The 24,034-nt window shown below is 35.2% G+C and overlaps 1 protein-coding gene across 1 annotated transcript in view; it reads right to left on the bottom strand.

Moving 5' to 3' along the window:
- LRP1B (LDL receptor related protein 1B) overlaps nt 1-24,034 on the bottom strand; it is a 672,863-nt gene that overhangs the window by 202,058 nt on the left and 446,771 nt on the right. Inside the window, exons 17-23 of the mRNA XM_027656245.1 lie at nt 21,388-21,513; nt 19,398-19,514; nt 16,157-16,237; nt 14,711-14,878; nt 12,825-13,007; nt 5,798-5,998; nt 4,207-4,452 (exon numbers count right to left, since the gene is read on the bottom strand). Coding sequence (XP_027512046.1) covers nt 4,207-4,452; nt 5,798-5,998; nt 12,825-13,007; nt 14,711-14,878; nt 16,157-16,237; nt 19,398-19,514; nt 21,388-21,513 — 1,122 coding nt within the window. The remainder of the gene's footprint in view (nt 1-4,206; nt 4,453-5,797; nt 5,999-12,824; nt 13,008-14,710; nt 14,879-16,156; nt 16,238-19,397; nt 19,515-21,387; nt 21,514-24,034) is intronic.

Raw genomic sequence — 24,034 nt, 5'->3', positions numbered from 1 at the left:
CTTGAAGGTCTTGGAAAGCAGATAAACAAGAGCAATATTAAAATTAGCCTTTGATCTTCCTTCCAACCTTATCACTCAATGGTTCTATAAAACGAGTTGTATTTTAGTGAATTGGAATTTTCAGGCTCAATCAAATCAATGTTATTTAAAGTTATACTGCCATCACCCTCTAAAAACAAAATTTGATGTTATTTTCCCATTTGATTCCTCTTCTAAAAATTCAAAGCAAATACTTTTTATTCTACAAGTTGACTAAGAGCTTTTTTGTAAAATCTCAAATCAATGTAATGGTTATTGATTACATTCTTTAAAACTTTAAGGAAAATCCACTGTTAACAATTTATTAGAGAAAAATCATACATTCCTGTACCTTCTTATTTCATAACTGCACCAAAGCTTTTTTTACCATACATATAAGTGTATAAAATATATGAAAAACATAAAGCATAAAACTACATTAACAGTTGTAAGAAAAAATTCTGAAAGAAGAAAACTGCATATACAATACAGTCAAAAGAGACTGTATATAAAGAATAGTGCTTCACTTTTTCCCACGGTTCAAATTTAAAATTCTGTCTTGAGAAAAATTCTAACTGAAAATAACTGTTTCACTGAAGCTTATTGTAACAGTGGCAGCACAGCAAGTGATATACACTATGCTTTTATGACAATCACCTCAAAGGAAAACAATCATTTCATAAGGATTCTGCAAAAAACACTTCATTAAAAGTTGGATATTGCTCAGAGAGGACTGGACTACTCTCTCTCTCACCCTCCCTCCATTTTAGTATTGAAAGCAATCTGGAAACTACAAGAAATTTGAATTTCAAACCTGCTAAAACAGACAAAACAGAGATACATCATCAAATATATCTGTATATACAGTGATATTACAGAGTTCCCCCAAAGCTTAGAAAACCCAGTTCTAAAAGGTTGAACGTAAACATAAAATTTAAGTATCTTTCAAGAACAGTGGTTTTTTCTGTATGCTTATTATCAACTAAAAAAGCAAGTACAATATAACAGCACAACCTATTTTGAAATGTATTCCAAGAGGAACCAGGGACAAGAGTATGAACACATGTAATTTGTACTGACTTTCTACCTAAATAATGGAGCTCTGCAACATACTCTTATATCAATACAAATTTAAATATAAGTAAAACAATTAGGCTTTGGGAAGTCAGTAACGTAACAATGCCAGAACAGCAAACTAGACAAAAACAAGAGATGAGAAGTAAAGAAACCCTGAAGGAGAAGAAAACAACATTTAAAACCCTCAAGAAACAAAGACAACCTAAGCAGAAACAAGAGAAAATGGGAAACTAAGAAAAAGTTTGAAAGAGGAACTAAAAAGAAAAAAACTGCTCAATTTTAAGCATTTTAGTTCCTATATACTTATTATCCTATAACTCATTATATTTCTCTGGCAATTAATTAGATTCCTCTTACAAATACAGTATTTGATTCTGGTATGCAATCAGGAAAAAAAAAGTTCAAATCACCGCGTTTTCAGCATTCATATTCCCATTAAATTTGTGACAGGCTCACAAAAAATGTTTTTACAATATTCTGAAAATGTGCTGCATGCTGGCTTTACATGTTATTGCTGTGGACTTCTATAATGTTTGCCTGTATATAGGAAAGGGTTATTTTAGAGAGAAAAAAAGAAAGTAGCCAAGGGCAACGTAATCACTTTCCTCTAAGAAATTTTTTTTTTCTCCTGGAAAACAGTGCTCTAATATAATACACCTACTCCTGGTTCAAGGCATTTTAAATCACTATGGCTATTCTAAGAATTACTTCATACCAACTGGAACTATTGAAATAGTAGTTTGGTATTTGGGGGACCACTTATCTTTGCAAGATCATGATGAACTTTACTTATTATATAAAAGTTTTTTTGCTATTTTAAATTCATGCGAGATTTCTTGCCTAGAGACATAAATGGTATGGACATTGTGAGCCTCACAGATTCACAAATGGGACCAAAATTGTTCTCACTTTACTAAAATGCCATTCGCACAGCAAAAAAGTATCAGAGGATCCTTCCTTCAGAGTACTTCTTGTGCCTCTTGAATTAAATAAACTGAAATTTATTTTATCAGTGACTATAAAAGCATATGCCATATTCAATATAGAATAATTTTGTTGCAGCTTTGATGCCATTAGCACAAGTCTTTCCAGTTTGTAAAGAGAGGTATCATTTTTCTTTATATCAGCGGACATCTCAGCTCTCAGATCATATATTTAGTATTAAACTCTTTGAGAAAATCTGGAAAAATCTATCTGTAACTTCAGTTTCTCACCAATATCAGTAAACTTTAAGCAAAAGCATCTCATGGGCTTAAGGAAAACTGAGAAACTTGTAGCTTTACTTTAGCACAAATGAGCTCATTTCACCTTGGGTTTTTTTTCCTCTCAGTTTCCAAATACTGGTCATTTCTACCTGCTTTAATTTAAAACCTGTTTGAAGTTTTCCTCAAGTGAGTTACTAACTCTTCCTGAAATGCTTTTATCCCTTTCATGTCTGTAATCCAGTAAGAATGGACTTTTCCGAATTACTGGAAATATCCATAAAAAAAACCAAATCAGTCTGATCAAAAAAATCAGTGAGAATAAGATACTGTCATAAAATAACTACTTTGACATGAATAAAACAAATTTCCGATACACAGAACCACATTAATATACCAGTGAAGCCTGATTTGAGGGTCTACTATCAGCACAGCTCAGTAAAGTCTGAACATGTAAACCCAATCCCATACCATGGTAGTAACTATTTACACATTACTGTAACAATTATGGAGCCACAAACACTGAACCTAGAGATCATTCTAGAAATTATAACAGCTATTCCAGCCTAATGAATGTAAACCACATTCTTAACAAATTAAAAATAAAGCTCAAAGGTAAGATGTGCAATTCATGAGCGTTTGCTAAAAGCTCCTCAAGAGAATATCGATGATATAAAACTAAATTTTAATTACTCATTGCTTTGAAAAGAGAAACATTACTTTTATTACACCCAATAAATATTTTGGCCCTAAGTAAGTTGTTTGCTTTGTTACTACTGTAACAGTTTTAAAATGTTGTGTAAATTATCTAAAATGCTGTCAAAGTGGAAAGATCAGAATTTGCCTTTCCTAAAATACAAACCATTACATTGGCTGCTAATTACTAAATAATTTCAGATGACCTGCAATAAGGAAATTAGGCTTTTATTTCTAACTTGCTGCCTCTGAAGTTTTTCACGTCAATCACCTGAGGAAATGAAGGGTATGTGGAATAAGAATTTCTTAAACATGATATCAACTGAATTCTGAAATATCCAAATAAGCAATAGACAGTCTGGGAGTTATTTCTATTCAGAATTGATAAGACACTATCAAAGAAAAAAATAATACAGAATAAAAATATCAAAAAAATCCCCAACTGAAATTCTGAAAATCTAGACAGCAAAATCAATACTGTTTTAACTCCCTACAGGGCAGGTAAAGATGTGATGACAGTTTATATTGCATGTACGTGTTTGTATTTTACACACAGCACTGCACTTGAAAAAGACACCCCTAACAGAGTTTCTAAATCCTGCTTCAGTACCCATCAGCAGCGAACAACCAGGGGAATGCACCCCCCCCTCCTCTCTTTTGGTTCATGTTGGTTTTCATCTCGATTACTGAGCTGAAAAGTGTCTAACTGATGTCAAAAAACAAGTACTAGAATATCTTAGGGGAGAAAAATTGCTGAAATCATGAATGCTAACAGGCAGCACATAACTGGACATTCCAAATTAACCTTCAGAACCCTCAGCTAATACTGGTCAATATCATGATGTCACAGATGGATCTGTTTCTTAAAAATATATACTAAATTCCCCATTTTCCATATATATATACACACACACATATTTATCTCCCATGCATACTAAATATACATGAAAAAGGTATCAAACTTCCAACAATTTAGGAATTAATTGTTATTAACATTCTCAGAAAATTTTACAAGCAACAACCTACTATTTCAATACCCCTTTGTCCATCAAGAATAGGGACAGCTTTAATGAGTCCTTAGATTGCCATCAGCCCCACATGTGGATAATCCAAGCCTATATTTTCATACAGAAAAGCGAAATAACCTCTCAGTAAATTTCCACATCATCTATTAACATCCTGAATATTGAAAATACACTGAATTTCAACTTACCAGTACTAACACAATTTTCTCCATCCTTACTGAGCTTCCAGCCTTCATAACATGAGCACTTGACAGTGTTTTTATGCTGTTCACATACTTGGCTGCACTTCAGGTGCTTGGTACAGTAATCCATAACCTCACAAGTTTTGTTGTCTATACCAAGACTGAATCCTGCAGGGCAGGAGCACACAATTCTTCCTCCAGGAACCACAGAACATTGATGGCTACATCCACCATTGTTAAGTGAACATTCATCTGAAATAACATGAAAAAATAAAAATGAAGGGCTACAAGGGCTCTCAGTTATATTGTATATTCTTAAAGTCACCAGGGCAACTAAAACACATAAAAGGCCTCTAAGAAGCGCAAACTAAATTTTACATTTCTAAACCAGATTTCTATATTTATTTTTAACATTATCTAGTGTGTAAATATTCATCACTGAAAGGATGCCATCCAGAAGGATCCTGACAGGCTTGAGAGGTTGGCCTGTGAAAAACACATGAAGTTCAACAGGGCCAAGTGCAACGACCTACACCTGGATCAGGGCAGCTCCAAGCACAAACACAGGCTGGGTGGAGGATGGGTTAAGAGCAGCCCTGAGAGGTACATGGGGTTGTTGGTAGATGAGAGGCTTGACATGACCTGGAAATGTTCTCTTGCAGCCCAGAAAGCCAACTGTGCCCTAGGCTGCATCAAATAAAGGGTGACTTCAAGGGAAGGAGATTTTTCCCCTGAATTCTTGTGAGACCCCACCTGAAGCACTACAAACAGCTCTGGGGCCCCCAGCATAAGGAGAACATGGACCTGTTGGAACAAGTCCAGAGGAAGCCATGAAGATGCTCAGAGAGGTGGAGCACCTCTGCTATGGAAATAGGCTGAGAGTTGGGATTGTTCAGCCTGGAGAAGAGAAGGCTCCAGGGAGACCTTAGAGCACATTTCAGTATCTAAAGGGGCTCCAAGAGAGCTAAAGATGGACTTTGGTCAAGGGCCTGGAGTGACAGGACAAGGGGGAATGGCTTCAAAGGGAGGGTTATGGCTTCAGAGGGCAGGGTTAGATTAGATATTAAGAATAAATTTTTGACTGTGAAGTCAGTGAGGCCCTGGCACAGTTGCCAGAAAAGCTGTGGCTGCCCCATCCCTGGAAGTGTTTAAGCCCAGGCTGGATGTGGCTTTGGGCAACCTGGTCTAGTGGAAGGTGTCCCTGCCCATGGTAAGGGAGTTGGAACTGGATGATTTTTAAAGTGCCTTCTAACCCAAACCATTCTATGATATGAACCCAAGATCTTGTACTTGGAGAGAACTGTAAATGAGTTTAAGTTTTTTCCTACATACCAATGCCTTTTAAATTGTTTACCTCCAAGAGTATTTTAAAGGGGTTGAAAATGAAAGACTTAACTAAAGAACTAGGTTTTCTCCTATTTGAAGAAAACTGATCTGTCAAGCATAAACTCAATATGATTTTAATGAAACAAAAATCCTCACATAGGTTATGGTGATAAAATTTCAGTAAGATTAACATGGCAACACTTTTTCCAACAGGAAGCACTGAGACAGACAATATCAAGAGTAATCAGAAAAATGTGTCTAAAAGAAGTACCACAAAGATCGCCTTCATCAGATCCATCAGGACAATCTCTTCTCCCATTGCAGAGCTTCTCAGGCTGTAGGCAGATGGAGGTATCATTAGCACAAGGGTATTTTGGTGGTCCACACATATAGCCCTCGCAATTATCCTCATCAGACTGATCCTCACAATCAATATCGCCATCACAAAGCCACGCTTTGCTAATGCATCTCCCTTGGAGAAAAGAGACAATAAACACAGGAAATCAGACTGGAGGCAAACTTTGGTGAAAAAAGCTTCAGTAACAACATATAGATTTTTTTTTTTAATTATGCTTTTCTATTAATAGCACTTTCCTCTAATGAACAGAAAGAAACAAACTTATATTCTGAAGCACCATCCGTGACACTGTTGACAGACTAATTTTCCAGACACCACCAATCTTAGTTATTTCTATGCTGAACAGAACTGTATATAGGCAGGACACATACTCATATTCTGTTAAATATATCAACTTATACTGATATGTTTAATTTTTTTTTTTAATTTCTGCTTTTCTTCATGTTTTTTTCCAACAGCCCTCCATGTGAGCAATGTTTCAGTGCAAGAGTTTCTACTAGCATGGGTTTGAGAAGCAAAAATCCTTCTAGGAAGTATACACAACACATTCCCAGATGATGTCAGATAAATGATCAGTTTTTAGACAAAATAACTACAGTGGAGGAAATTTCTTACATGATTTCAGTTTTGTCAAACCAGTGCTCAGATCAGTGTCTTAAATTCTCAAAAAGGGAAAAAGATTTCCACCTTTGTGCTGACCATCAATGTTTAGAGATGAAATACAGTTTCTTGATTGTAAAAGGGGCTTTAATCTTTAAAAAATTTAATACAGGTATTAAATTAGAATCAACAAAGCCAGGGATTTTAATAGGTGAAAAAGAGCCAAGATTGGGAATGCTGCCACTTACAGGTGTGTGTGTGTGCTCCTGTCCCAAGCAGTTTTTCAACTCTGAGGAATAACCTGTTACTTGCTAAATACAACCAGGAGGGACTAATTGTAAATTTTGATAATACCTACACTGAACAAAAATGCCACATACTTTATTTTCCACTTAATAAAGAGAGAACAGATAGAACCATCGGTTATGAAGCTGATCTCGAACCAATTTTTTTTTTTTTATTTTATTTTTTTTTTTTGCCTATAAGCCATTCACTTAGACAAAATCAAGCTGTAATGGGAAAGAAGGTCCTGCAAACATTTTGATCCACTGAGAGCAATGCTGGTGGATGCCCAGGGGCTCACTGCCAATACCTGAGACTGATAACTTCAAACCTACACAGCATGAACCCACCCACATGACTTTCTGCCCAGCCTTCCCAGTTTAGCAGCATTCTTCCCAGTAGGAAACTGAGACTGATTATGACTTGGAGGGGGGAAGCAAGTGAGTGAGCATGTAAAATAATCAGCTAGGGTAAAACTAACATTGTTGCTCCTTTAATACACCTTGGTGATAACTCTGCTATGGGCTGTCTTTTGCACTGCAACTACTGTGACAGTTCAATACCAAACCACCTCAAAAGAGATTCTGTGCTCTCTCCACATAACGTAGCAACTGTCCCCAGCTCCACTGTCTGTTGAGATACAGAATCAGATTTCAATTTCTTTGGAAGGAAACATTTGCTTAAGATTAGTGCAATGCTTTTCCCTTGATTGCGTAGGGTGCTGGTGTTCTCACAATGTCGATGAGGATAAAAGACGGGGAAAAAAGAATGAAAAAATATGTTTCTGCAGCACTCACAAGGCAAATGTGAGACTCTTTGCACTTTTGGTGAAGAAAAGCAAGAAAAACTTCAGGACCATACTACACTGAGTGTGGTTTCAAACAACAGAACATTGTTTTACCAGTGCAAAATCACCTGGAAAATGTAAACAGGGAGGGTCATCAATTAGAATGAAAAGCTTCCACTATTTTTATAGTGGCCAAAGTCCCAAATATGCTATACTGAACAGAGAGAACTGCACAAACACAAGGAATCAAAATTGCATGCATGTTATGTATGGAGTTTATCATTACCTGCAATCACAAATGTTTCAAAAAATTATCCCTATTTTTTATCTTGAATGATCATTGATTTTTATATAAGATTATAAAACAGCAGTAGAATGAAAGCTAATGGAAAATACCAACATCAACTAAACTAACCAGAACCCAAAATAAATCAAAGTTGCTTCCAGCAGAGCTCCTAATCTGTTATTTTAATCTTTTATACATTCAAATATTTACAGGGCAAAACAGTTTTCCTGCCTCTCTCATACCTTAGTGAAGATATGTTTTATAATGAAAGATTCATCTTTCATCATGATATATATGACAGGTTCTTAAGTAGAATATACTTTCAAAGAATTAATCTTTGCCAAAATCCTAAAGAGATGGACTTAATGAAATATTATGACTGTCTTGAAATCATTACTTAAAATTCACAGAAGTATTTTTGCTTTATTGCCCCTTAGGGAAACTCATATTTCTGGTTTCCAGGAACCTTTTTAGTTAAATTCCATCATAAATTAATAGCCTCAATGGATATATCTGTTTTTTTCCATTGTTCTTTTGTGTAACACTGAAGAAATACATGTAATACAGTGAAACAGAAGGCCTGAAGCAACAAGTATGTGGGAAAGCCTGATCCAAATGCTTCTCCAACATTTTTTATTTCCTACAAATATTAGCAAATACAACAGATTTAACTGTTTTTATACCATTCAGTGTTTGTTGGCATACCGAGCCCATGAGGTTTTTGGATTGATTACATTTTCAACCTTAGGAAAACTACTTTGATGGAGCATTAATTGCATTCAGTTTCCTCTTATAGCTAATTCTTGCTGCATAAAGCTGCAGTGCCTTCCTAACCTGTAGAATGGACTCAATCTTGTTCCCATCAAAATGAAAGAATGTTCCAATGTGACATTAAATAAAATGTTGTGATGGTCAATGATCTTGCTCATAGAACACCTCTGAGACTTAGACTGAACCACATTATTTCAAGAACATGGACATTTCTTGTGTTTAAAGCTTTTAGCAGAACTTAGATCTTTAAAAATGCCTCCTGAGACAGAACAAAAAAAAAAAAAAAGAGGACCTAAAGAATATATTTGTTACTACAGAAAACAATGAACTGAGGATAAAAATACAGGATTGGAACAACATACATAATTTTCTAGTTTACTTGCTGCAGTTGTTTCTTTTTATTCACATTTATAATGTCAACTGAATCCACCCCTTCAGTCAGAAATTTCATCATTCTGAAAGACCATTATCAAAAAGGTTATCAAAGTAGTTGTACAAGACGTAAAGCTCTAAAAATCTGAAAGTATGAGAGGAGACAGGGAAGGTAGGAAACAAGTGGAAGGAACACAGGCAAACCCACCTTATGACTGATACCCTTTCCACCCACCCTTTGAGTTCCTCCATGTGTCCCATTGTCACATTCTTATTAAATCTTCACCTCTTTCAAAATTCCTCCCATTCTATAACTCCACAGTAGCTCTTTCCTCCTCTAAACCCTCAGAGAATCTGTAGGACAGCCCTACCAATTTCTTCATCATATTTCTGGACAAACTTTCCTTCCCAGTCTTCCTCAGTACCAGCTTCTCTCCACTCTCCTCTACTTGTCACATACCCACACCTGGATTCTCACACTGCCCCATCCAGAGGGTACCAGTGTTGTTGGTCTCTTCTTCCAGTATCCCTGTGATGATCACCTATTGACTTTATTTCCTCTATGTACATTCCTTAATTTCCATTCCAAAGGAATATATCACCCTCTGATATATTATTAAAATGTGAGGGGAAAAAAGCATAAAATAATAGCCCACAGGATAGCATTAAAATGGTAAGATACAAAATTAACTGCTGCTTGAAAAATTGTAAAGAACTGTATGACAAATATACATTACAGTTCAGATCTACTGCTTACTAAACTGAAGTATTCATGGCTCTTTTGCATTTGCCTTCACAGAAGTACTTTATTATGATCATCAGAGTAATTAGATGACTTTTTAAGTAAGATTGCAGAGATTCAGCTCTTGCTCCAGTACTACTAACTGAAAAGTAGGGAGATGGAATAAAAAGGACAGATTTATGTAGTACATAAAACTGAGATGAAGTACACGCCTGCAATAATTTTCAAAATCAGAATTTAAAATAGAAAGTTGAGTCTTATTCTAATTTAAATTAATCTAGTCTAATTTAAAAGAAGTCTAATCTAATTTAAAACCAGAAAATAATTGGCTAGAAGCAGCCCAACAGTAGTCAATCTTAATCAGGTAGTTATTGCATTTCATATCCTACTGCTACACAACCTCTAGCATAGTTTTCATCACACATCACCACAAACAACCATATGATGCTCTTGAAAAAATTAGAAAAGCAATTCTGAAATCTGGAAACTCAAGTACCCTGGAGCATTTTGGCTGACTTTGGATGCCATAGTTCAAGAACTGTCCAGGTTGAAAGTTCCAGCAGGACCAACAAAAATACTAAAGGTTTAAAAATATAAAACAAAAATAGAAGACACGCAAGAGGAAAGAGAAAAGTGTTGTTTATTCAACAAATAATGTGGCTAAAGAGAAATATGACATAAGTCTTTTGATATTCAAACAGCCAGATAACTTATTAGGAAAAAAGTTGAGAACACCACTACTCTAAGCAGAAAAATCACATTTTTCGCTCAGTGCTGACAAATGCTGTATTTGTAACATGGCACTCACACCTGTGGCACTGTGACAGAATAACCAGAGCCAACAAAAACTACAGTAAGGAAAGACCCTGTGCCTCTTATGTATGGAAAAGAATAAAATGAAAAAGAAATAACCAAAAGTGGGCAGTAACATCTCACTGTTATTGCTCTCACCAACTGTCATTTCTCTTCAGAAGTACTGGGTGTTTCAGCTCCACACACACACGCTCCCACCCAGACCCATCACGTGCTGTGTTAGGAATCCTGATGCCACCACCTAACAATCTATAAAGGGAAAATTAGCCAATACCACCTCATCTGTACAATTCTCATAAATGTGGAAGCCAGGCAGCGTTATTTCTTTAGAATAATCCACAGAGAAAATTGCATTTCTCCTGAAACATCACTGTTTCTCATAAACCCATTATTACTCCTTTGTCCTGCCACAAGGAATTAAACTGAAAAGTAGCTAAACAAAAAACTGCCTTTGCTGTTTTCTGTTCCAGTGCACTGTCAACAAGCCTCCTCCAGAGCAGCAGTTTTGCTCCTTCCAGGACTGATGGAAGGAAAATTGTGAAAGAAAAAAAATATGGATGAAACTGTCACAGCTGATACCTAAAGTGGTGTATTTCCACAAAACTAACAAACATAACTCCATTTTCTTCTAAACTAAAGCCATAAACCCTTGAATTTAACCCAAATGTTTGATGAAAATATTTTTTTTTTTTTGCTGTATTTCTATGTGGCAGCCAGAGATGTCATCCTTCATCCTGTGAAAAAAGATGTTGCCCTCCTTACACATGACTGCAAACTTAGAGGAGTGTATAATGAGGTAATGTAGTTTGGAAGTGAAACTGTGGACTTTAAAAAGCTGTTCTAGTTCTTTGCCGCAGAAACAACTCATTCAAAGGGTTATGCTGAAATTAAATATTTGTTATTTCCTTTTATTACTGTAGCTGTACTTGGGAAAATTTCAGCTTACCACCAGAATGGGTTTTTCACTCTCTGTATCTAAAATCATTCAGGTTAAGCAAGAAACCAAAGTTCACCCTAGGAACTAAGTTTTTCCAAAACATAGTCAAGACTAACAACTAAAATCTACACTTCATCTTGTATTCCACACTGCCTCTAACCTTGTTCTTTGCTTTCTATTAACTACAGTAGTAACATCTCATTAGTTTTCCAAATGCAACTGCTGAAAATAAGCCTCATCTATTGAGATTTCACCTTTCTTCTCTCTCATAATTCAGCTTTAGTCACTTGGGTTGGTATTACCTTTTCCCCATCTAAGCACTAGGAAAAAGCATCAGCAAGAAGTGGATTTCCTGGGTCAGGGTTTCCATCAGTCTATTTCAGGGAACAGGTCATTCTATTAGAAAGCAATAATCCATTTTTACTTATTGAAACTATTTAATTTAACAACTGCTTAATCTACAGATCTTTATGGAACTGGTAAGAACACAAAAGGAAATGTTTTATTTAGACAAAATTCAGTATTCCATGTTTTTTTATCTGGACATTATGATTTCTATAACTTTAAAATTCAAACAGCAGCAAACTACTTTTAGACAGCTCACTTAACTAGTCTGCCACTTTTATCATGCTTAGCTATAACACAGGCATTAGAATGGGTTCTCCTTTCCTGTAATAATTACAGTTGCCTAATAAAAATAATATTAGTACTTATTATAATCTGAATTAAATTTGGTTTTGAAAGTTATATTAGCCTTAATATCCCATTAAGCTTTGAAAGAAATTGCAAAAATATTAATACAGTGTTGACATATATTAATTTCTTCCTTAAATGGACTTTTCCTTAAAAAAAATATTCCATCTAAACATCATATAATGATTGTCACATTCTTTTTACATCTTTTAATGAAGTATTATGAAGTATAGGGAAAAATTATTTTAAACATTCTCAAAGAATATATTTTTCTTCCAGTGCTGCAGTTCTAATTCTTTGAAGTCTTCTAGCTAATTACTTGGTATTACTTTAGTCAACTTACTTCTAAGGTCAAGGACACAAAATAGTAGAAAATATCTGGACTTTGGAGTACTATTAAATGCTATATTTAAATATTTGGTTTGATGTACTATCACAGAGAATAATTTCAGCTTTAAGTAAGCTCAGAACCCATCCATTTCATATTGTAAATCAGAAAACAGGTTAGGGGATGTATTTTCCTGGTATGAGCACAATAAGCAACCTCACCTCAAGAGTATTAATCATTAAAAGCAGTAGTCAAACAGTAGGTATGTGATCAAACAACACATACACACACTGAGCAAATGAGAGCAAAACATATTTGCAAGCACATACCTGTACTCTGGCAGGAGAACTTTGTTTTTTCATCACACAGTCGGATAGTTCCATTACAGCCCTTTTCATCACTCCCATCTTCACAGTCCTTTTCTCCATCACAGCGCCACAACTCAGGCACACAGTTCCCATCAGGACTGCACTGAAATTCCCTCCCATTGCACCTTCCAGGAGAGGGAGTTTCTTAGAAAAATAAGAATTACATTGAAGAATTTTGCTCATGTGATTTTTATTTTTTTCCATTCCAAGTCTACAGTGACTTAAAATCCACCTTCCTAACAAAAGCCAAAATCAGAGTCCCCAGGTATAACACTCAAAACTCACTATTCCATCCTAACTCATCACTCCAACACAAGCTTCAGAAAAGCTCTTTCTTATCCTGCTCATGCCCTTCACTCCTCTCCTGTACTATAGGCTTAAGGAAAATACCAATTTTTAGTTCTTTTTTTCACAGAGGTCAGACAGGAACGAGTTTGGAGACGCAAAGATGACCAAGGCCAAGTAAGCTTTCCTGGTGCTTCACACGCTCTGCCTTTCATTCTCAAGCTACATTCCCTCCTCCTCCTTCAGTCTCTTTTATCCAACAAAGTCCATCTCCTAGTTCACAAAACATGAAAGGTCACACCTGTGCTCTAACAAGGCCCCAACACCTGCCTGGTTTGTGTTATTACAGCACTGGCAAAGCAGCTGCAGCCACTCCAAATTCCACAGCAAGGAACTTGAGTTCAGCGCAGCTACGGAATCACTGTTGACTGCTTCAAAGCATAATTACCACGTGAGTTTAATTATTCACCACATACATAATTCTCTAAGCGTTTTCTAGATTATGGCCTTTTCAATCTTATCCTTGCTTTCCTTTTCCCAAACTATTACCACTGTATTTCTATTATTAAATAACATACTAACAACAATAACGTGCACTTTACAGTAATGACATACTTATACATTCCTGTTTGTACCAATAAACACTATTTGAATAAATTCTTGTAGCACTGTTTGTAAATATACATTTTATAGTATTTAAGGTTGCCTTGGATTTTTTTTCTAACTAATTTACAATCTTGCATTCTATTGCAACAGAGTGAAGCTTTAAGCTTCAAGATGGTCATGAACAAGGGTATAAGTGGGTTGCTCAGTTCCAGATGAATTAAAATAAAAATAATTTTTGTAAGTGTATAAAAATTAAGGACTTCAGTCATGGTGTATTCTGATAATTCATCTATTTGTATGAGGTTTGCAACTAGATTTTGAATATAAACTTATAAAAAGGGACCAATAACATTGTGTACAATTACTTTGTTGTGGAAAAATCATTATGAGAAATATATGAAAGGTATTCCTTCATTCTGGTCTGATTATTATTTACTCTCTGTTACAAATGTCCTTCCCTTCTCTGCCCACCTGAATAAATACAATGTGTGGCATTTAAATACACTGTAGTTTGTTAAAATACTTTGATTAAAAACAAAAAAATCCTTACAAACTTAGAAACTTGGATCACACAAAAATGAGAGTAATACTGTTCCACTGTATGAAAAAATACACAGAAAATATCAATAACTACTTAAGGAATGCTTCTTACTGTCTCTTCACCTAGACAGCATGCATCTCTGTAATAAGACAAACCTCACAAATAGCATAATTCAGTAAACTATAAAATTTGTCTCACTGTAATATCCATTTTGCTTTCAAATGCATTCTTCTTCTATGATACACTTCTGTGTTATCATATTGCACTTGACATGTTTCCCATCCCAACCTTTACTAAGGTTAAAAGCATCATCTCTTTTTCCATTGATTGAAGACAAGTCCTCGGTATTTCTAACAAAGTATTCTCTGTGTTTATAAGTATTAAAATGTGGGAAGAAAAAAAAAATAAATCTGACCTTCCTTGCTGCAGTTTGCTTTGGTTTCATCACTGAAATCTCCACAGTCATTGTCACCATCACAAGCCCAGTGACTCGGGATACATCGACCATTATGACACCTGAACTGGTCAGCAGAACAGGAGTGAATGCAGCCCAGCTCATCACTTCCATCACCACAGTCATCATCTGCAAATATTAATATTTTAAAATAAAAAAAAAAAATCTGAATAAAAGATGTGAGGAGGGAAAAATATTTCCAAAAAGGAGGAAAAAAAAAAAATAGTGTAAATACAGTAGTATGCTTACTGCCCATAGGTACATAGTGAAATTATTTCTAATACCAATAACACCTTAAATCTTATTTACCAACAGCACTCAAATCTCATCAAATCTGTCACTTTGGATCATCTAACCCTTTACAGCTGCTCAGTCACAGGCACCAGCAAGCATAAGAAGGCTGTAGATTTTCTTAATTTCTTTAGTTGTGTGGTAACTACACAGACTTGCAGATACAGTGGGTTTACTTTACTCTCTGTGATAACTTAAGACAGTTAATCACAGACACAAAGAGCTTTATATAAACCAAAAGGAAACCCTGATAGCAGAATTTCTTTTTAATAGTATTAAACCTGTTGTTTCCATGTATTTGCAACAGTGCAAGGTTGCATGAAATAATAATAAGCGTGGAATGCAGTTTATTTTACTCTACTGTTGTAGTCATTACAACAACCTAAAGGCAATTTCTGTAATTTGATTGTGGTCATGAAGGGAGCAACAAGATAAATATGTTATATAAACTCTAAAGGGTCTCCTTGCACAGAATTTCAGTCAGTACAGAGGGATAATTTGGGGAATTTGTCCATTTACAGCTGCGAATTCCTGCTGGACTCATAAAATTATAGTAACATTAAATGCTCTGATGGATGAAGAACCAACCCAATGTTATTAGGACCGGCATGACATTACTGCCACACTGACAGTTCTAAGATTCATTTGAACAGCTGCCATTCAAATATGTACTTCTTTTAGACAAAAAACCCCGAATAAATTGTAAAGTCTTCCTGTCCTTCATTCTTGTGGGAGGCTATTTCTTTAATTGAACTTGTCCACAAACAATAAAAAAAATCAGATATATTGGTCACTGGAACTATTTTGCTTTCTAAAAGCACAAGATACGTTCATAAGCAATAGCTTTTTTTTTTTTTAATAATGAAGTATCACACTTGATTCTACATAATATACTGTTTGTAACTATTACCACATCCAATGCCTCATTCCTTATATGAAGCTTCAGTACTGCTGTTTTCTAGGTCAGGTCAGTAATTTAAAAATGGTTTATTTATTCTCTGACCACTTACAAGTCAAACTGGCAATATCAGACTCAGAAAAGAAGCATGTGCATCAAAGCAATATTTATGTAATATCCATCATATTCATTTCACATATGGAGCACTTGATACTTGCCTGAATCACAGAGCCATTTGCTGCTAATGCATCTTCCATTTCTGCATATAAACTGAGTTAGTGGCTCACATGTTGGGAATTCTGTGAAAGTGTTCAAAAAGAAATAAAAACTATTTAATGTACATCCTCTTCAGTAATGTTCTTCCACCCTCCTATGTGCCATCTGCACCTGCCAGCTACTTAATCTGGAGAAGAAAAAAGGGTGAGACACCAAAAAGGGAGGGTGAAAAAAGCTTTAAAACTGTAAATACTAGTCCAAACCCCATCCTTCCTCCACAGAGGCCATAAAAATGCATTATTTTGTGCCATATAACATTGTCCTACATTCCCATCAGACCAGGGCTGGATTTTGCATTAAGCATGATAATATTTATGAATAATTATAGCTTGATATGAACAACTGATATGAACCACATTCTATGTGTTTATTTATATAAAAGAGTTCTCCAATTGCATTAGCACTGCCAGTAAAAAACAGGAAATGGAAAACTATAAAATGAGAAGGTTAAGCAAAAGAAAAGAAATAAAGTTACCCTACGTTGGCATAATAAAATCCAAAATTAAAATGTCACTATTTACAAGGAGTTCCTCCAAGCATTCCAGTAAAGTAGCAGAAATCTGAAACAATGTATTTAATAAAGAATCATCTATATTACACAGATATTTGTTTTTATAATTGTCTAATATGCCTCTGCATAGAATTACTCAAATATAGTCTGAATTTTTTCCAGAGTTCTTTTTCTTCTAAAACCTATGACATAGCCAGATACGTGCATTCATACCATTAACCTGTTCAACAGTTTGGAAAATACAAGATCTAGTTTACAAAACCTGGCAATTCATAGAAAACAATCTGAAAGTCTCACTTCAGTCTTCAGTGCTACTTATGTGGCCTAATTCTCAAAAAAAAAACAAAGTACTGATGAGATTTTCTAAATCTTTATAAAATGTCATTAAATGTAAAAGTTCCTGAGGACAAGAAATGAAATTGCTTGTCTTAAAAAGACTCGGCTTAAAAAGAGTCACACAAGAGAGCACTAAGCCAAAGCAGCTGCATCAAATAGCAAATTTAGAGATCCCCAAGAACTTCACTGGACGTGATTATCCTGCTTCAAAACAGAAAAGGGTGGGGAAAAAAGCTAATATTGATGACAACACTCCTAGAAAACTAGAAAGTTTTGGAGTTTGCCTTGGTTTTTTTTGTGATTTTTATTCATTTTGTTTTGCTTCATTGTTTGTTTGGTTTTTTGTTATATAAAAGAACTCCACCTTTTTTCTTGGGGAACACATTACAGTGACAACAAAAATCTCTTCTGAGACAAATAATGGAAATGATGGAAATGTTCAACTGCAATAGTACTTAGCTACAGTACGTGCCTTATGTGCTTCAAGCAAAGCTGAAAGTAATTTTTAATTTTGATTTTTAGCTGTTCAATAATTTTCCCAGAAATTTAACTAATATATTAAATGTATTTTTTCCCTTTCCACATCAATGCCTCCATGACTTCATTTTCACGTTCATCTGTCTACCCAAGACCTGTAAAAAGGGACAGAAGCTAACTAAAATGACTTATGTTTATCCTCACCAACACCATCTCATGATTTCCAGCCCCCCACAGCCTGTCCAAGGATGTTTTACAGTCCTTCCAGTGTTTGCTTCTCATGGACCCAGCCTCCACCATCATCCACAGCTCCTCCTTATATCCTAGGGGACAGACAAAACACTTCCCCTTATTGTACCTAGGTCTCTTTACTCCTTTCCTTTCCTATTTCCCAGCAAAGAGAAGCACATCCTGTAGCTAAATCATATCCAACCCTGTCCTGGCTGTCCTGAAGAGAGAGAAAGCAAGAATGGTGCTTCTTGAGCTTACAGTGAAGTCTCTCCATAGTGGAGACACTGATCTCATTTCTCTCTGCTATCCTTGTGCATGCAAGAATTTTAAAATGTTTCAAAGATAAAAAAAAAAGGTACTAAACAGAATAGCTAAATAAATGCTATTAGTGAACAAAATATAAGGTAGAATGAAAAATATTTGACATATTTGCACAGCCACAGTGCTCGAGGATAAAGAGACAAGATTCTAAACCACGAAACATATGTAAAGTTTGGCTAAATAGAGAAACAGCTGGTAAAATAAATCCCGATTAAATGATCTGAAGAAATATTCCAGATCAGCTGAGAGGACACTAAACAAAACACATGGGAAGGAATTACAAAGATGCCATTAAACTCTGCATGTTCCTAATGTGTTTGAGAACAAGGCACAGCCAGTCAGATAAACTGTTCTAGCAGTGAGTGCCAATGCTGTACCACTACTCAGAGTGTTATAATTTTAGAGATTGCAAAATGCAACGGGATGACTTATTCTACCTCTGTACACAAGTGAACTTATTTGATTTGAAGCATGGCATTAGAAGTCTACCTTAATAATATTATAGTTTTTACTCATATAATGACTTTATTTTATGCCCCATCCTGAAAGTGTTCAAGGCCAGGCTGGATGGGGCTCTGAGCAACCTGGTCTACCAGAAGGTGTTCCTGCCCATGGCAGGGGAGTTGGAACAAAATGGTCTTTAAGGTCTTTTCCAACTCAAACCATTTCATGATTCTATATTTGCAGACAGCTCATTGACCCTTGTGCTCTCAGACTCACAGCAGTTACCTGTGCCCTGCCAAACAGATGACTATTAAAAACCTTAATTGTTTGGGAGCAGCTGATTAGAGAGAGCACACCTCCCTGCAATATCTCTGCAAAGCAACAATCAGCACAGCTGCTGAAATTCTCATAACATAATCAAGAAATGCTATTTTTTTTCTGCAAAATACAACATCAAAGTATCCTTCTGTTCAGACTTGAAACAGGCTGATTATATTGACATCTAGAATATGCTGAGGGAGCCCATGTGAAGAGGTATGTGGCAGAGATAAAGAATAATTTTTGAGGGTGAGAGTATTTGATAATGGGCTGTAAATTAGAAAAAGTGTTAAGCTGATTGATCTGCATATTTGGTATTGTAGTTAAGAGCTCCTTAATAGAAAATTCTGCCTCTGTTTTGGGTTTATTTATCAATCAAATTCTATCTGCCATTTCAGAAATACCATCATCAGTTCATATAAGAACAAGATGGTCCCTCATACTTATTCTACCCATCAGTTTCACATGAACAGAAATCCTTATACGTTTTACTGTTTTACAGAATAATTTTACTTTTTTTTTTTCCTAAAAGAGAATTCACTTACCACAGGATGTCATTTCATCTGTCCCATCCCCACAGTCATCCTCCCTGTCACACAGCCATGATGTTGGAATGCAGCGTCCATTCCCACAGGAAAATTGGTCAACCTGACACGTTCTTGCTGTCAAGACAAAACACTCCAAAAATGCGAGGAAATGGACTAAATCCATCAGGTCTCTTGGTGCATGTCTGTGTGTAGAAGTGGTAAGTCTGGAGGGCACCTCCTTGGCCTGCTGAACATTTCACCTGATCCAACTAAACATCATTCACCTCCTCTGGCGTCAGAGAAAACTTAGGTCACCTGTTCTACCTCTGTTATGTGGAATTCTTAGTGGTTTCTTCACCATATAAGACCATGAGGTTTTACATGTAATGATACAAAACTAGGTGGTAGAAGAGTATTAGTGCCAGATGAAATAACGCTAATGCCAGAGGTGAAGCAAGCAAAAATCAGGGCATGAAAATGTCTACAGAATATTAACAAATTGCACTCCATAACATAAATAATGATATTGTGAAATTCATATTTACAGAGAAAAATGGTACAGCATGGGTGCAGTGTGCCTGGCCTCACTGTTCTTAGAATCATATCCTTTGCAAATACATAATTGTAATCATCCATTAAAGGAATCAATGCATTTCTTCCTGAAGAAATAAAGATCACTAAAAGAAACCATGCTATGTAACTTCATAAATTACTTTGAAAGTTGATGAATAGCAAGACATCACTTAAAAAATCTAACATATAAATGTGTCATTACTTAAAAATTTGTTTATTCAAATGTGAACCCATAACAATGCCAGTGATAGTGACACAGATTTTGATTCCAAATTTAAGGTTTTTTTAAATAGAGTTCTGCATGTCATTCTGCACTTTAAAAAAATGGTTGATATGTCAAACCCCTCAATAATCAAAATAATATTTCTTCATTTGGTATTCTCAACTACCATTTTCGTTTTTCTTCATAGAAATAGCCCGAAATACGAAAGAAGAATATAAGTTTAAAGTATTTCAAAGAAGTAATTTTTTAAACATTAATAGTGTTTGTCACTGCAGGAATAAATACAAAAACAAGGATAGAAAATTCAATCCATATCCAACTGACACAGGCATAAAAAACCAAGGTCTTCAAATAAGACTCTCATCCTACAAGCAAACAGTTGAATATCAAAGGATATCAAGATGTATTACAATCCACAATAACATAGTAGAGGTGATATGGGCACTGTAGGTCTGCATTTGTGCTACAGTGCTTTTAGCCAAACCACAAAAGTAACAATCAAAACTGGTTATTATACATAAGAAAATTCAGATCAAGTAAAATGAGTTCAGGGAATATTTTAACACACAGTGTGTGCTGTCTTTCACTGCATTTCAGTTTAAAATAATCATCAGCTTATTGATGCCTGATATTTTGTATTCTGATATTTAATGCTTGTTTATTGTACTCTGACAACAAGCACTAAACATCATTTCCACAAAAGCAAAAGGCAGATTGGGAACTCCATGATTTACTGCAGTGGAATCAGTAAACAATCTTCATCTGGGTATTTCCTTAAAAATCCACTGTAGAGCTAATAACTTACAAATGAAAAGAATTTCAAGGCACTGAGTGGAAACTGAATAACTAATTATGCATAAAGTAAATCAACATAAAATTTACTAGTGACATGGCTCTTATCATGGCATGTTGACAAACAAAATTCTAACTGCCAAAAAGAATTTGTACCTGAAGTTTATACCTAAGCATTGCATTGACAGTCAACCCATATGGACAGATTAAGTGCTGAAGTACTTTGGAAAGAACAGTTGAGCATATGGATTAAGTAAAAGATAAATTTTATTCCAGCCTTAATGGCATCAAAATCTGAATTAATTTTAAATGTCAATAATCAGATTATACAGACTGGTTCAGTTCAGCTCATATTAGTCCTCAACTATTGATGGAACTGATGTTAGACAACTTGTATGCATAATCAAGTGTAATTTTTACCTGCACAAGTTTTATTTGATTCATCTTCATTATTACCACAATCATTGGCTCCATCACAAAGCCACCTCTTGGGAATGCAGCGATTATTTTGGCACTTAAACTGATCATCAGGACAACTATGATTGACTGTGGAGGAAAAAAAAAAAAGAAAAAGAGAGTTTTTTCCTAAGAAAATAATCTGAAAAAAGTAGCTGAAAAGAGTACATTAAGTGGTATTTCCTGGTAATGCAGTTAGAGAAGTTATCCTGTATATATAACCACCATAACATAAAAATTGTTTGACAAACCAGTCAATTAAAAAACATTGCAGTGCTCCAATCATAAATTAAGCAATATACAGTAAAGATTCTTCTGTCATACTACTGCCAACATGGAGATCCTCTTCTATTAAGTGATAAAAGGTAGCAGCATTTTATATTTTACTATCTCCTTAAATAAACATGTCCTTGGTCACATTTTAGCAGTGTTATGAGGTTTGCTAACTGAAATGCATATAAACAAAGGAAAGCACCAAAGGGAACAGATGCAAACTGCTAAGTGCATATCCAAAATACTATACCACAGTGAGGAGGGATTTGGGCAGGCCATAAAATGCTTCTAAAATGATGCACATTACTGTCAATGGCCACATATAGATCTGCTGTTTACTTACCATGAAATTGTAGGTGTCAAAAAGTGAAATATGCAACACAGTGTAAAACTAACAAAAAAGTCCTTGGTATTCAAAAGTGAACAAGGTATCTCTCAAACATTTTTTTGCTGGTTCTACCAAGTATCGTGGAAAGGATGAAGACTGAACACACAGAAATCATGTCAAAACTATTGGCCCGTTGTTGCACCTGTAGCAAGTGTATATGTTGTGTTTCTTTTATGCTAATAACATCTGTTATTACCATATCTTGTTAATCTTCATCTAGACAAGAGCAGTAAACTACACACAGCTTCAAATGCTGGGTTAAAAATAATCTCAAGCTATTTTTCACCTACTCAGCCAACCACAGTCTTTTCTAAAGTTTAACATACATCTGGAAACAAACGGTATTTAAAATGAAAGGATGTCTTGCAGGCTTATCCTTGACATTTCAGTAGCTTTTATCTTTGACCTTTCTACCTGTTCTTCCTATTGAAGACGACACAGAGCAAGGGTGATATCAATAACACATGACCCTTCATGAGTGTTTTGGGTGCAGGGTACAGAAACACTGCAAGTAGAGAATAATTAATAACACAAGCAGAAAGGTGTTCCAAATCTAATACTCCTGAAGAAATCTAGTTTGTAATGTGACTGGAGAACAAAACTCTTAGCATCCACGTAATAAAATTACAAACTGAAGACTTTTTTTTTAATTTGACTTTATTACTAGACACAGATACTGTTTTAAGTGGTAGTTAAGCTTTCGCACACAGATATTTAGTAATATATGTCTGTATTCTATTCATAATTGTAAATATTTCAAACTCATAAAGAACTAATAAAGTTACTATAGCAACTGCTGAAGAGAGATCAATGTTATCATACTGGCCACATGAGCTATAGATCATGTATGGATTTAAGATCAGACTATGATTTCATTTGTATCTGCATAAATCCTCAGAGAATTACAAGCTTTGATCAATGAATTGGTCTCATTAGACTGATATAATACAGAATCAAGTCCTATCTGCCAAAAGATTTTCCTTCTCTCTGTCTTTATTAGCTGAGCTCCCTAATTTAAGTGCAAGAAACCCAGTATTAAAAATGCTAGTAACCACTACAATTCAAAACCCAAAAAATATTTTGAAAATAACTAGGATAGAATCAGTAATGACTTCTAGACAGAACTATCAAAATACATAAATGCTTTGAGAAAACCCCAAAACTGACTATTTAAAGACATATATAAAAAGATCTAGGCGTTACAGCTCAGTATGTATCAGTAACATCAGACCAGTGGGAAGCAGGCAAGATTTACCCAAGGATGTATGAGCAAACTCACACAACACATTCTCTCAGCCTAATTGGCTTCACAAAAGCCTCAGCAGAAGAACATACATCCATTTTTGGACATCCAACCCCTAGAATCAAGTCAGAAAAATCAATGAAACTTGAAAAAAACCCTCATCATCTACTGGGAAAAAAAAAAAAAAAACAACCCAGAAACAAACTACCAGATTGTTTGGTCTCAAAGAGATAAGAATGAGAGACTGTGATAAGAGTTTTCAGACACATAGAACAATGCTGCACAGCAGAAGAGTGTTCATATCTACAGCTGATTGGGGAAAAAACAATGTATTTTCATTTCAGTAAAGGAGACTTGCTTTAGAGAAATGATCTAATGACAGAAACAGAAAGCATTGCAACAAATTGAGTAAGGGAAAGAATTGTCATTGCTGCAACACTAATTTTAAAGCAGGCTACCTACGTACCTTCCAGGAATGACAGAAATACATAATTGATATGTTCTCTATTACTTTCCTTTTCAACAGTGGAACTCCTCTACTGCAAAAAAATACAGCTCCAGTAAAACTAATTTGAAAGACAAACTACATCTAATTTAAAACTGGAAGTGGTGTAGGGAGTTGGGTTTTGGTTTTGTTATTGTTTTTTCTTGGTGGGGTTTTTGTGGGTTTTTTTGTTGTTGGTTGGTTGGTTGGTTTGTTGGTTTGA

The sequence above is a fragment of the Corapipo altera genome, unplaced genomic scaffold (assembly GCF_003945725.1).
Source record: "Corapipo altera isolate COAL_440 unplaced genomic scaffold, ASM394572v1 68, whole genome shotgun sequence".
NCBI classification, from domain to species: Eukaryota; Metazoa; Chordata; class Aves; order Passeriformes; family Pipridae; genus Corapipo; species Corapipo altera.
The sequence above is the reverse complement of the archived record's forward strand: the minus strand, read 5'-3'. Positions and strand labels throughout refer to the sequence as shown.